At 37.7% G+C, this 14,621-nt stretch overlaps 1 protein-coding gene across 1 annotated transcript; it reads left to right on the forward strand.

Moving 5' to 3' along the window:
* Positions 1 to 1,914: 1,914 nt before the first annotated feature.
* LOC113666916 (netrin receptor UNC5B) lies at positions 1,915 to 13,825 on the forward strand. Its single transcript, XM_089202162.1, has 12 exons — positions 1,915 to 2,286; positions 4,956 to 5,252; positions 5,794 to 6,087; positions 6,794 to 6,964; positions 7,632 to 7,895; positions 8,321 to 8,419; positions 8,778 to 8,960; positions 9,478 to 10,098; positions 10,587 to 10,867; positions 11,246 to 11,389; positions 11,717 to 11,896; positions 12,480 to 13,825. Exons 1-12 carry the CDS (start codon positions 2,169 to 2,171, stop codon positions 13,053 to 13,055), a joined length of 3,228 nt encoding a protein of 1,075 aa, XP_089058288.1. The 5' UTR covers positions 1,915 to 2,168; the 3' UTR covers positions 13,056 to 13,825.
* The last annotated feature ends 796 nt before the right edge of the window (positions 13,826 to 14,621 follow it).

The following is a 14,621-nucleotide window of genomic DNA, read 5'->3' on the forward strand; positions in this document are numbered from 1 at the left end:
AACCACCGTTTCCGTTCACCTACTTTCTGCTTGATTTTACCTCCCACACTCGACCGGGCACACAGAGTGATGTCATGTGCGCGGCGGCGAAATAGAAATATATGCGAACTCAAGCTATCACAATTTGCATTTTCTACTACTTACTCGATTAACTACCCCTTCCAATGTTTGCTCAAGAAAAAATAATACGTTACGCCGCTGTAATTCGTTGAAAACCCCCCTTATCTTGGAGGTGTTGTTTTCACTATTGACTATATCAGGCTTAGTCGAGAAATCAGGGTAGCATTCGATTACATTCCGCCGCAGGAGACGAAAGAACTGCGAGTCTTAAGTTAATTTGTTAATAACGTTCATGCCTCTCAAATTTCAGTTTCATGTCAGTTGGAATACTCTAATAAATACCCTAAACCGTGCAGAAAGTCAAAACATTTGGCATCATTACCCTTACATTAAATGTGTTACCTTCAATTTGGTTTAATAAAAAAGACATAGAGCCGTAGCACTCCTTCGTATAAAAAAACAACCCCTTATTGGAGAGTACCCCTTCAACCGATACGATTTTCTTTCCTTGCAAATAATTATTGTTAAGAATGTCCCACCACTGAACTTTAGTCTCTCTGTGTCAATGGAGTTCGGTTAGAACGTTTCAGTAAATGAAACCGCATCAAACCACTCCAAACTGTTAGGATATTGGAGATTAACACTGGAAGGTTCAGAGCGTAAATGAGAAATTATGAGTGGTTTGATGGCACATAACAGAAATGCAACATCAACTCAGTCTTAATGATGCACAAGGGTGCAAAATTGTTTTGAAACTGTCAGTAACTTATTAATATGTTTTTCCAACCCTTCTACCCTCCCCCTTTATCTCCCTACTCCCCCCCCACCTCCCTCAAGCTTTACGCATTCTGGGTTCAAACATTCAGTTTATGTGCATTTACGATGAACCCGAATAGTGGCTTGTCATAGAGAGACACGTATGAATCTTTTGTTTGTTCATTTACTGATAGTATCAGGTATTTAGTGGTAAGCATAAGTTATTGATAGAAGCCCTTTTGTTGACTATTTGTTTATGCACAAAGGGACGCTTCCTTTGATTTTTTTTTTCTAACATTATCAAATGGTCAAATTGTGCTCATTGTGGTTTGTCTCCGGTACGTCTATGCAATGACAAATGGAAAATAAATATATCAATCTCACCACACTTTGTCAAAGAAATTTTTGCGTGATTGCTTCCTTTCCATCAGCTATTTTGTTTTATAAATTCAGTCCAGTTTTCTTGCACGGTAAGTTATAAGTGTATTTTTTACGTTTTGGTGTGTGTTGTCGCGCACATGACATGAAATTAATTAAATCTAGCGCTGCAAAAGTGATGGAATAAATATTCTAGTTTTAACACTGACTGAGAGTGAAAAAAAAAAGATTAGGCCCAGTTAATGAGCTCCGGGATACTTTAGATGCTAGAACACCTACAAACTTTAACGGCTTTACCTTATTCCACCACCGAAATTATTCCCCCGGTTGATCTCCCAATTGAATTTCTGCAAATTTTCGAGTAAATGTTTGTGAATCGGTTAGACTCGATTGGCCAAACCCAGCAAAAAGATCTCTCGTATGGTTTTAATACAAGTAATACAGGATGATTACATAGTTGTCTCGTTTTCAAATCTCTGATACTTTTTAGCAAGCAATGTAGGAAACAATTTTCTTATCTAGATATGTAGATTCTTTTTTTCTCATACTCTTTCAACTGTTTATACTCTCAGCTATTACATCAAAACATAGAAATTAGAAATATCTCGTTTAATTGACTATTGCGATAGACAAATGTTATTTTTAAACATATGTCGCTCAAAAATAGCGTAACCTTTCAAAAGTGATGAAAACTTCCGAGGGGTCTTTCCGGAGTGACGTCACACTTAGCCCGTGGAGTCAGTCCTGCGCGGCTTTGAGGTCAGCAAGTGTGACGTTATCTCTAATTTTGCATGTTTTGTTATACCATCCAGTGAAGCTGTCTTTGATGGGAAATTTTTTCTTCGTAGTGTGACATTAGCACTTCAATATTTCCTGACGAAAAGCTCTTCCAACATCAAAATTATCGATGAGAAGTTGTTTTGTAGTGTAAGACTCGTCTACAGAGTGGAACAAGCGGGTTTACGAATAGTAACATGGAGAGCCGCGTTGTTCTAGCGTGCATGATATATTTTGTCCTGCCTCAGTCCGCGTGTGGGTCGGACATAGGGCTCGGAAGGGAAAGATCTCCAGGATCGCTTGAAGACGTACCCAGTAAGTAGTCTAACTTTCACTTAGGAAAATTTTTAAAGTTTGACATGCACAGTGGTTTGAATTTTGGGGCTTGACCGAAAATCTTTTTTGTAAACAAGTCTGCGTCAAATGCATATGTCAGCACGTACAACTTTATCAGCCGTCTGGAAGGCCTAACCTTGTACAATTTGCTTTTGTTAATTTTCAAATACCGCCAATAAAGTTCCTTTTTACCTAGTAAATAAAAAACCTCTCAGTTTTGATCTACATCTGACCTACAACGTTTAATTTTTTTGCAATATTCTTGATTGTTTACGCGTCGGACAATGTAGTTGATCCAATCATACATTTTCATCTGTGTGTTTCCCAAAGCTGCAAAATCGTCATCGATCTTTTCGTCTACCTGTTTGCATAGAAGTTAACTCACCTTTCGTGTGCGACATGGGAAGACTAGGAAGTTATTAATTTTTGACTTAAAGAATTGCAAAGTTGAGTCTCGTTTTGATTTGTGCTGAATCTCAATTCTGTTTTATTTATTCTAATTTGGTCGTAATGATTTGCCCTAATGTGGCTGGGTCGTTATAAATTCCTTTGCTAACTATGATTAGCCTTCGCGGATTATCCGTATAACCACTACGCATAGTTTGCCATGCTTGAAGTTAATCACTCCAATTGAAATTTAAGATTGTGTAAGAACCGGAAATGAATTTATCGCGTGCGTGATAATCTGTCTCCAAGATTTTGGTTGTGGTTTCCTTTTATATTTATCACCTCACATGATCATATGATCTGAAGCAATTATCAAAACGTGCTTTGGTTTTTGTAAGCAAGTTTTTTTGCCTTAGAAGTATTTTACAATTATTTTTGAACAAAAGAAGTAATAAAATGTCTGTGATTGATTTTGGACATTTTGTGTAGATGCTGTTGAATTCAAATTACTAAACGTGGAGTAACAGACTCGGAAGCTATAAACAATAACAGTTGCAATTAAGATTTAAGAGGGTAAAAAAGTAGCCCCAGTAGAGCTCTGCCTATTGAAGCTGCAAACAGAAATGAAAACTGGCGCTAAAAAGCTCTATTTTATGAATTTCTTTGTTTTCAAGATGATGGTTATTCATGTGAGTGAGTAATCTGCCAACTTCCTTTAAAATTCACTGGTGCAGGTAATTTGCCATATGGGTAACTGAAAGGTTCAATTAAAGGAAAATGGCTTCTAGTTCAGAGCAAAAAGTTAGAGTGAACCAAGTTGGAGTCAGTGAGATTCTGTTGTACAACAAGGAACTGTCAAGATTTGATTACTTATTTCATCAACTATTTTAAGTTTAATTTGTGTGTGTATTTGACAAGGGGCACCTTAATGTCACATCATATGTGATAAATTGATCACATGTTAAATTTTGCAGTGATAAATATTTTCACCAAAAATTTGTGCATATTATTTTTATATGTGCTTAATTGTACTAATTAAAACTATGACAATGAATGAGTGGCCAGTAATTGAATTCTTGTGTTTGTGTAAAGATTTCTGGGATCACCACAAGACAAACATTGCAAGTTGTTAGATGGAAATATATGTCAAGAGTTTTTTTGAGCCAATTATCAATGCTGGTTGGTTCTTATTGATCACAACAAAGAGGCAATGTAGGTGTTTCATCACCTAATGTATCCCAATTATTTAATTGTCAAGCATACCATTTCAATCTATTGCTGCCTCAAGGTAGCTTTTGTATCAATTTTTTTTGTATTACCAAGTGAAGAATTAAAAAGCTGGAAGTGGACTTAAAACAAGTAAATAAAGCTGAAAGGGCTTCCTTGAGTTATTTCTTGGTGATTTATCACTAATCATTCTAAAGTAGGAGACATTATGCAATGTCAATTTCAGTATAACCCTTGCACATGGAGAAAGGGTAATTGCTAGATTTTGCTATATATTTCATGGTTGTTCGAACAAAACCTTGGGACACCCTTCTATTAATATTACCCACACCCATTTCTGATAAAATAGAGGCAAAAAAGGGATGATCTCAAACCAAAATCTTTTTTTTTTCAGACATTAAAACAATGTTTTGCCTCACATTTCTCTCTAGCAAGTTGTATATTGACTATCCCAGAAAATATTTGTGCAAACACAAGGATCCGATTACTGGCAACTCATTCATTGTGTGCACTATTGTCGCACATTTTGCAGAGTTCACTGTTGGTCTTATGAAAATAAATAGTGGACAATTAGTTTGTCTCGCTAATGCTGCTATAGTTTTGATTAGTTAGTAACAAGACTTCACATAATCCAATTCTGTCTGTAATCACAATTGTGATTCACAAATCGGACTCCCTCTTCATGGTCGTTGGATTCTGTTAATCATCTGTATGATCACAGACCAAATTGGAATCCACTCAGTCCTAATCAGAGATTACTTAACCAATTATGAAGTTCATATTATGAAGTTCGTGTTGCGACCTGGTAGCTAAACTTTATTTTTCTTACTTTTCTACTCCTGATTCCATGAAATATTATTGCTCATACTTAGAAGCTTTGGTATTCACTTAAGTTAGCCATGTTTTATAAGCATATAGAAGATATTTGAGTATGTAACTTTGTTACTGAAACAGAAAGCTGATCAAAGAACCAAATAATACACATGCATGTTTGTTTTCATTATTTATGTTCCCCCTCCCCTTTTTCTTTACAGGTACAAATGTGGTGAAACCTGAGTTTATCACAGAACCAGAAGACAGATTTGTCTTGCCAAAGTCACTATGGGCCAATTTGTTGTGCGAGGCCAGATTTGTGTCAAACTTAAATTTTCATTGTACTGGTGGATTACCTCAGAGAGAAATTCATTACAATCAAACTGGGAATCCAGTGAAGTTGCTGATTGTGGAAATAACATTAAAAAACAATGCTACTGATGCTGTCTGCACTTGTGTGGCCACTGGTTATAAGGGCCAATTTATAAAAAGTCGACCTGCAGCCATAAGGAAAGCTTGTAAGTGGATCTATGTTATCAGCAATGTCCTGTTTTGTGTTTTTCTTTTATTTTGTAAGAATTAAAGGTCCTATAGTGTCATGTACATGTAGGACATATGAAAAAAATTTGACAGTTTGGTGCGTTACTAGTGAGGTTTGCTCAAGTCTGATGTCTAATTCTCATTGGTTTTATAAAGCTCAGGACAAAATTGTTCTTTTATTTTTTTTGTTTTTGCTTTTGTTTTGTTTTGTTTTTTTGCTGGTTTGCAGTTCATTTTAAAGAGTTTTTCTGGCATTAAAGTTGCTTGTCTTGAAAACTGAGTGCAAATTAGAGAAAAAGTACTGATCTTTCTTTGCCCAATAAAAAAAATTAAATGCGTAAAAGCCTAGCATAATTATATTATTAGAGCAGCCGTGTGCACGGTAAAGGTAATGAGTCTTGTTGACTAATAACTTTAACTGGCCTCCGTAGTGTGATGGGGTCTGCTGATAGGGAAAACAGCTTGCTAAAAGAGATGGAAAAGTAATTGTTTTCCAATGTTCTTCAATTCTCTTGACAGATCTGGACAAAAATGTAGTGATTTCACCATCTGCTAACACAAGAGTACCAAAAAACACTCTGGTCACTTTGAAATGCAAGCCTCCAGCAGGAGTTCCAAGACCAACGGTCTCTTGGTGGAAAGATGGTCGTCTCTTGGATTCAAGCAGCAGAGGAGTTCTGTTTGGAACTGATCCTAACTTCCTTGAGGTCATCATAAGGAAAGCAAAAATCTTACATGGAGGGTATTACACCTGTGAGGTGTCAAACCTCGCTGGAAGCCAAAAGAGCTCTGCTATCAAGTTGACTGTTTATGGTATGACCTTTAAGCATGTATTGTGTTCATGACCACTGTATTTTTGTCTATTAACTGAATTTACCTGTGATGGCAATAGTTTTGTAGAGCATGTGTCTCTCATGATTAACAATTTGCTTGCTTTTAAAGGTCTGTTTCCTCTGTTACAAGTTAAAAAAATAACTGTGTACAATCAAACAAATACAATGTAACTAAATGTTTTGTTAAGCAATCACAAACAATGGAAATCAATCAAAACAAAATTTGATCAAATGTTATTTTAAGTGATTGAGCAGTAAAAGAAGTCAAAGCTAGGCTTAACAGTTTTTTACAGTATTACCCATCTTCTACATTGTTTTTACCTGAAACCTAATTTGTCTGAGCCAATCAGCTTGACAAATATTTAGATGTATATTCTACTAGATATTGATAACCTAGCCACTGTACCTGACTAATTATTTACTTGAAAAGACTCCACAAACTTATGAACCAATTTCACCTGGGAGTGGTCTAATTATATTGATCAGAAAAGTTCCAAAAACATATTGAACCTCATACTGAGAGACAGGGCAAAATGGTAATTGTCACTTATATGCACTATATGCTTGTTCTATATATTTACCTTTTCATAATAGTTGACTAGGAAACTGATTATGATGGTGGCTTATGTACAGTTATGTAGCATGTGAATTGAATTATTTGGTTGACATATTATACTTATTTACAGTCGATGGTGGTTGGTCTGAGTGGCAGGAGTTTTCACCTTGTAATGCACCCAAATGTGGAACTGGGAGGAAGATGTTAAAACGGTGGTGTTCAAATCCTCCACCTCAAAAAGGTGGAGACCTCTGTGAAGGTTCCAATATCAAATATGAGCCATGTCAAGACTTCTCTCCAGGTACATTGTGTCATGGTCATTTTGGTGTAGCTATGAAGTAGATACATGTAGGTCACTCTTGCAGTGTCTCCTTCCACCTACGTTTGTGAGTGGGACAAACTGTCAGCCAAACCTGACAAATTTCTGAGATTTCAAATGCATGCATCCAGGAACCAAAGGTAGTTCCTAGTCAATTTACAACACAGAAGCTGTGATAAGCTTCTGGAATGAATGTCACTCAGCTTGAGAGCATATATTAACTTTTAGATGTATTTGACTTATTTGCAATGTAAGTGTCTCATCTATCTAGCCTTTTTGTCAACCTCTAGCATGCATGTTCTTTTGAGGATGAATTGAATGCATTTTGTGTAGTTGTAAAAGTGAATTGGGAATCCATGGGCTGAGAGAATGGAGTTTGGTGGAGGTTGGAAACTACAGCACTGTACTACTGAAACATATTTTTCCTTTTGTCTTTAATTCAGGAATGGGTAATTATATTCTGTTATTGTGGCAATAGAGACAAGCAATGTGTAACTGACATCTGACTTAAAAGTGAACCCTCAGGTGCTGATTGCTGGATACAAAATCACACCAAAATAAAGATGTTTAAAACCGAACAGAAACTGTTCTATTTAAAATTTAGAATGATGGAACAACAACAAATTCGGATTTTTTTCCTCTTTTATAGATATAAATATAACTTGTCCTGATCACATCAACATATTTGTCAACCAATCAGATGTGAGATTGTTGAATGTCTCTTGGAATAAGCCTGTTATTCACAGTGCAGGGAATGATACAAAGTTCTCAGTAAAAGTTATTCCTGATTGGGCCCAGCCACCTGCTTTGTTTGAAGCAAAAAGTTCGGTGTATGTCATCAAGTATTTAACACAGGATAAGTGCGGATACACAGCCAGTTGTTCCTTCAACATCACAGTGTATAATTATTCTGGTAAGTCTTAGCACTTTTTGTTTTAGATATCATTAGCGATATTCTCTGATATCACAGAGACTTAAGACACAAGATATTAGCTCTTAACAGGGTGGGTGTTAATGCTTTTGATGTATACATTTTAATACAGTACTGATGGAGAGTCGGTGAATGCTTCCATTTGTTTCCTACGAGTACATTCATTAATATTCTTTATAGTGTCAAGACTGAGAGATATTCAATAAGTGATATTGCATACAGAAATTTCAACTAAGTAGTAAACCAGAACATGTATGTAGGTCTTAGAAAATGTGTGAGACTATCTGTGAACCTTGTTTGTTCAAAACGCTATCGTGTGATTTACCAATAGCTATTTTAGGCGTATGCCTATCGAAGAGTCCTCATTCAGCTCAAGAATGACTTTTCTTATGTCTATTTTCTTCCAGCCTCTGCGTGTGCAACCCCGAACTGCAAGAGAAACACTTTGGCTTCAAAAGCACCACCAGTCATTATTTCAACAGTTAAAGCGACTAAAACTTCATTTGGTAAGATCCTTTGGAACTCTCCAACGATAGCCCCCAGTGATATGATAACTATAATAATAGCAATATCAAAATACACGCAGTTATGATAGACCTGTTTAACCTTAAAAAATGAGCGAAATTTTTATTTCTGTAATATTGTTTTTTGGGGGTAAGAAATTACAATTCGCGCCGGTCAAATTTGATTGGTTCGTCGAATTTTTTCTTAACTTAAAGACATACGTTTTCCGTGAATCGTCGAAATCTACACGGATTTGTCATTTTCACTAATTTTTGCACTTCTCTAAGCCAACCTGAACACAACACCAAGGAGAAAAAAAGCCCATTTCTGATATATTGTTTTTTTATGTTTTAATTTAAGTTGCCTACAGTTTATTTTCAATTGTCCTTGCTGTATTACTGCTGGTGCTGTCCATATTCTTAGTCATCTATGTAAACCGGTACAGAAGTCTACATAAGCGATTTGGCCTTTCTGTCGCGAGGCAAAATGAAGGTACATGGATACATGCTCACAAGCGTACATTCTGCTTTGGTCATGAAGGAGGTACGTATGTCACTTACAATGTACAATCCTCACTTTTTTCATAGTTACGCGCGATAATTGTTGCATTTGAAGCGAAAAAGTTCATAAAAGACTCATGGTTTACTCATAAAGTGATGCTCTTTGGTTGTTTTATGCAATACAAAGTTTGATTGAATGTCGTTGTATACTAATATTGCATTAAAGAGAAACGCCTTCATCAGTGCTAGGGTTTATCTTAGGGTATGGACCAGTGGCCCAAACTCGGTTCCTGTTGTTCATTCTCGTCCTTAATCTTAGGATCTATCTTATTGTTCTCCGGTTTCCCTTGCCTCACACAAACCAGCAAGTCAAATTCAAATTGAACCTTGCTATACGTAAGCTTGCAAACGATTCCTTAAAATCTCAGCGTTATGTGGATGAGGAAATTACAATTTACCTTTTATAACCAACTAACTTTGCGTACGATGCATTTCTTCTACATTCCATTTTACATTTATCTTGATGTGGTGACATTTTTTCTTCTTGGACTATTACACAGGTTCAAAGGATATCACAGACGAAAAAGGGCATGTTGTATCTCGGTGTGCATCCTATGCAGAGATTCCACCACTTAATAGAAAGTTGACTGCTGCATCTCCAACGGGCTCGGGAGCTTTTGACTTCCAAGGAGCAAGCGAATATCCAGCAGCATCAGCATTGTTCAAGGGGCGAGGGAAGACAATGCAGGTTGAAGCTCACGTTAACGGTGAAGAAAGGGAAGATACTTCTCGAAACTTCAAGAGGACATATTCGTCTGTTAGTAACAAATCAACCGCGTCCGAAATCTCACGAATGATGTGGAACATCTCCAACATTCCGGAAAACGCCGATCCAAAAATGGTTGCTTGTGGACTTGTGGATCACAACGGAGGGAAATTCACAATAGGGAATACTGGTGTGAGCCTAACTGTACCAACAGGAGCCATCCCAGAGGGTCGCACTGAAGGAATTTACATCGCTATTGTAAACAAAGAAAAAGAACACCCGCAAATCACTGGCAAACAGTCACTGCTGAGTCCAGTGGTTAAATGTGGTCCCACTGGTCTCAAATTTCAGCGACCAGTGATATTGAGTATACCACACTGCGCGCTTCTTGATAGAGGAGCATGGAAACTCAAAGGTAAAAATGGAATCAAATTGAGTAGGTCACTCCCTTGTAAATACCGTTTAATTATCTAAGGCTGGGTATACAGTTTTCTGACCGTGGGTTTTTAAGGCTACTCTTTTCAACGAGGTCATGAAAACATTTTCAACCAGCCCTTATGTAGCTTTTTTTAAATTTTTTTACGTTCATTTAATACTTGCAATACTGAGAAAAGTGCTTATCTGTCGAGCACAACGTCTTGCAAGCACTTCCAAGTCGAGTCTATTAACTAGTCAAACAGAAAGACAGGGAACTCGTGTGACTGCATTATTTTCTAACTTTTTGGGTGCTTTTCTTCACTGCAACTTGTACAGGAAAGGTTAATGCCAACGCAGGCTATCTTAACCTGTTAGGCTTGGGACAACGCTGGAGTCCAAAAATGCTTCTAGGAGTGTTGCTGACGTTATTGATGCTGTTGTTCGTTTTTTTTTCTTTTTTAATGACTTCTTTTCTCTACCCGACAGTACAATATAATGAAAGCGAACCCAGCACAGTTGCAGATTGGAAGCAGCTGATTGATGTCAGCACTCAGGATGGAACTGAGGACTCCCATGTTTTAGTTGGACCCAATACGGTCCATTTGACGGTAGATCATTTTACCCTCTTTGCCGTGATTGGAGAGTCAACAGCCAATCAGAAAGCCGAGCGAGATTTGCAGGTTTTAGCTTACGTTACACCTCCAGAAGCTAACTCTGACTGTGTTGTAAGAGTTTATTGCGTTGAAGGCACTCCAGCAGCAATTGAGGTTTGTGAAGTGAATTGCGAAGTAAGATTGCTTTAGTTAGAAGAGATGAACCCATATCTTTCGAATTCGTAATAAGGGTACAGCGTGAGTATCAATAATCAAGGATTAGTTACCATTCAGCTATATATGAGAAAACGATTATTAAAATGATTATTTCCCAGCCATAGAAGCAATTGGATGAGTTGATATATAATTTAGATTTTGATATAGTACGAATACGGTAGATGTTTGTCCATTTTCCTGTAAAACTGGCCTTGAATCAGATTTTTTCCAAAGGTGGCGAAATATTTCTGCAAAGTAAAGTGGCAGAATCATCTTTATTAGTGTTACACATTTTCAATGCTTGTTCTTACTTATTATACCTGTTTCTTAATCCAGGATGTACACAATCACGAAATAAAGAAGTATCGAGGTGAAACGATTGAATCTCCACAACAACTTCGCTTCAAGGACGGCGGGGGAGATCTTTTAGTCGAACTTACGGATTGTCAAACGGGCTGGCAACCCAGAGTGAAAACAAAGGTAGACTCATCTTATCGTGGTATGATATACGTTTTGCAGGTCTATTCAGTGAAGGCCAATGTTTGCGCCTTAAAAAGAGAGTGAGTGCAATGTCTTTTACGTTGAAAGTAGTTCCTATTTTCGTATAAATGAAACCTCCGGCCCCATCTTGAAAGTGACGGGGTTTTTTTCATACTATGAGATGGCTTATTTATCACATGTATGTTATAAACCATGGATTGCATTCTCTAGCAAAACTGAAAATGCAAATGGGTGGTATTTTATGATGAGAGAGTGATCACTGGCGTGAATTTAGCTTTTACTTTATTTCTTTTTTTTTTTACTCAGAAAATTCGTTTCCAAGACATTTGGGAAGGCATCCACCGCTTACCGAGTGCTACGTTTGTGTTCTCCTTGCGTGACACAACTGTGTCTGGATTTAGTGCTCAATTCGACGTGAGACAGGATTGTGAAAATGGCGACGAAAGAGAAGTCAATGTTGTGACAACGGTCAAACGAGGTCACGAGGTGAGTTTGTTGAAATCGCACTTACAACTGATCGTCTTAGAAAGGAAACCTTTACTGTTGGAACAATTTGTCTTTATATTAGATTGTTTCAGATCGTGTGACGGTTCACGGACGTAGGAATCCCTTGCAAACATGATTTTGAAACGTCTATATTGCTTTTTATTTTGTCTTTTTGGATATTTTGGTTCTTATTCCTAGATCGTCTTAGAAATCTTCATGTAACATCTGTTTAACGGCAACTTGATCCAAAAGGCTTCCCTTAAGAAATTATGCAGACATGTAATGACCTGATTTGATCACACATCCAGTGAAGGACTGACGTTGCTTGCCCTCAGTTTTCTTCTAACATTGAAAGGAATCGAGATGTCTTGCACCGTTCAGCCCGATAACATATGGATTGGTCGCCTGTGGCTGGCTGGCACAGGCGTCCTAATTACTGGCTAGTTTTCTGACTGACTAGCCCGCAGGCTGATAGAAACTCTAAAAGATAAAGAAAACCTGTAAGAGTATTGGTAATTACTAATCGGTAGATCTACATTGGTCAGTTACACTGCGGTGAAGTTGCCTTTCTTTATATTCATAGGAAAGTACGGGACCAAGCAACGATCAAAGGCAATCAAACACCAGCCTCGCTGTAAGGTGCGAAGATTCGGCAAACTTTCCTACTGGGGCAAGTTTTGCATACCTGATGGATCATTCCACAGCATTGTTGAATGCAGGATCAATCGGTAATCCTTGGCATTATCGACAGTCAGAAGTCGCTGGAGCATGTGGGGGTATCCCTTCCTCGTCTCCCATGTCTGCAAGGCAGATGTCGTCTGGATACTTTTCTGTTGGTTTTGAGTCACTGCAAACTGCGAGTTTGCTGAGTCGCGAATTGCGGAGTAAACTTGCTCTCATACTGGACCCCCCACTAGAGTCCGACTGGAAAGTTTTGGCAGATAAGTTTGGCCTCACTCATGAAGACATTAAGTGGATTGATAGTAGGAAAAATCATTCTCCTACAGAAATCCTCTTTAACTATTTGGAGACGATTGATGGACCACAAAATCGATTTTCTTTGCCAAAATTATCAGAAATACTGCAGAAGATTGGTCGGGACGATGCCTTTGAGATTGTTACCGCTGAAATGTCAAAGAAGAAAGAAACAGAAGTTTGATTCTTAACTTCAGTAGAACTGCCTCAGAAAGCAACATTTTACACTAACAGATCTTCAGGAGAAAAGCCTTTTAAGGCGTTTAAAAGTCTACGTTACAACCTTTTCTCGAAGTTAAGATTCTTAGCAAAGGATCTTAACAATGCAGACGGCTAATGTTCTCTAATATGAACTGAATTTATGTTCATTCCTCTAAAGAATGATCGTTTTCGCTTCTTTAGCACTGAACATTGGAAATAAGTTCCCATTGTTCCGCATATTAACTAGATACATAATGGGAGATGTTGAGTAGTCATTTGATGGCTTAAATGTCATTTTATTGTTTGCAAAACAATTTCTCAGACCAGAAATCGTTCATACGCTATTTTCTCAGATTTATCGGGCTTTTTGAAACGAGTGTTTAACCTTCCGGACAAGAGCGTATGAAAAGGCTCGCCAGCATGGCTTATGTTTTCATTTTCGGGTACAATGACATGATCAACCACCTCTCCGGTCATCATCAATGCTTGGCGAGGTAAATATGAGAAAAGACAGGTACTTTGGGATCTAGGTTTGTCACTAACGTACCCATTCAAATGCTGTAGTTTAGGACCTAGTTTTGATGATTTTCACAGCTTTGGTAACGCTACATTTACCCTATACCAAAGAGATCGATGAATTATTTTAGTACTATCTATAATTTATTTTGTTGTTTTTGGACATTCTTTTATTTTTTAATTTAAAATATTTTCTAATCTGATCTCTGTGAAAATAGATAAACTTAGAAATAAAAACCCTGTACCCTTACGTAATCTTCAAGAATTTATTGAACACGCTAACCCATTCGTCGCCTGAGGTACACTTACGTTCAGTAGTGTAAATATTGAGAGCAATTTTAAGGGAATCTAGGCTATGACTGTTTTAACGGAAGAGACGATAACAACGAAGAATTTTGAAACGAGTGTTATCTTTAGTTTATTTCATTGTAGACTTATAGGAGACGACAGCGGCTAGGATTTTATTTTTCCAAACCTATTCAGGCGCTGACTTGTTTCTGTTTGCGCACTAGACCCCTCTTTGCACCAATTTGATCATCAGACTAGAAAATAGTTGTACTGATTTGCATGGTGTATGGTCACAGCAGGTCAGGGAAAGTTGGGGAAAAAATTTAAACATGTGACCCTCCACAAGGTTTCAGGAAATAAAGTGAACGCACGCACACGGCACGTTTTAACACGCTCGCACGCTAATGGCATGACACGCTTGCCATGCAGATATACACATAAAAGCAGTTGATTTTCGAAAGCTTGTTGTAGCCATTGTTCATGTCTGACCAACACGATAGAGCATTGTTTCTATAACACGCTTGATTTTTTTTTAACACGCTATGGTCCCTATGTTTCTTAGCATGCTAGCTTATCTTGTGCAACCCAGCTTACTTCGCTACTAAATTATTTTCCGGCTCCATGCCTCCTGCACGATCGCTGTTCGTCACTCAATGCAAACCGGCATTTTTAAAATAAATAACCGCCAGTTAGCCGGCGCAAAGCGAAGCTTTCCGAGCGAAGCCGGCGTGTTATAAAACTGGCA

The sequence above is a fragment of the Pocillopora damicornis genome, chromosome 3 (genome assembly GCF_964200805.1).
Source record: "Pocillopora damicornis chromosome 3, jaPocDami1.2, whole genome shotgun sequence".
Lineage (NCBI taxonomy): Eukaryota > Metazoa > Cnidaria > Anthozoa > Scleractinia > Pocilloporidae > Pocillopora > Pocillopora damicornis.

Coding starts and splice junctions, on each gene's coding strand:
- LOC113666916 (XM_089202162.1), top strand. CDS start 2,169: ATGGAGAGCCGCGTTGTTCTAGCGTGCATGATATATTTTGTCCTGCCT. Junction 7,896..8,320: donor CACAGTGTATAATTATTCTG/GTAAGTCTTAGC, acceptor ATTTTCTTCCAG/CCTCTGCGTGTGCAACCCCG. Junction 8,420..8,777: donor AGCGACTAAAACTTCATTTG/GTAAGATCCTTT, acceptor TTTTAATTTAAG/TTGCCTACAGTTTATTTTCA.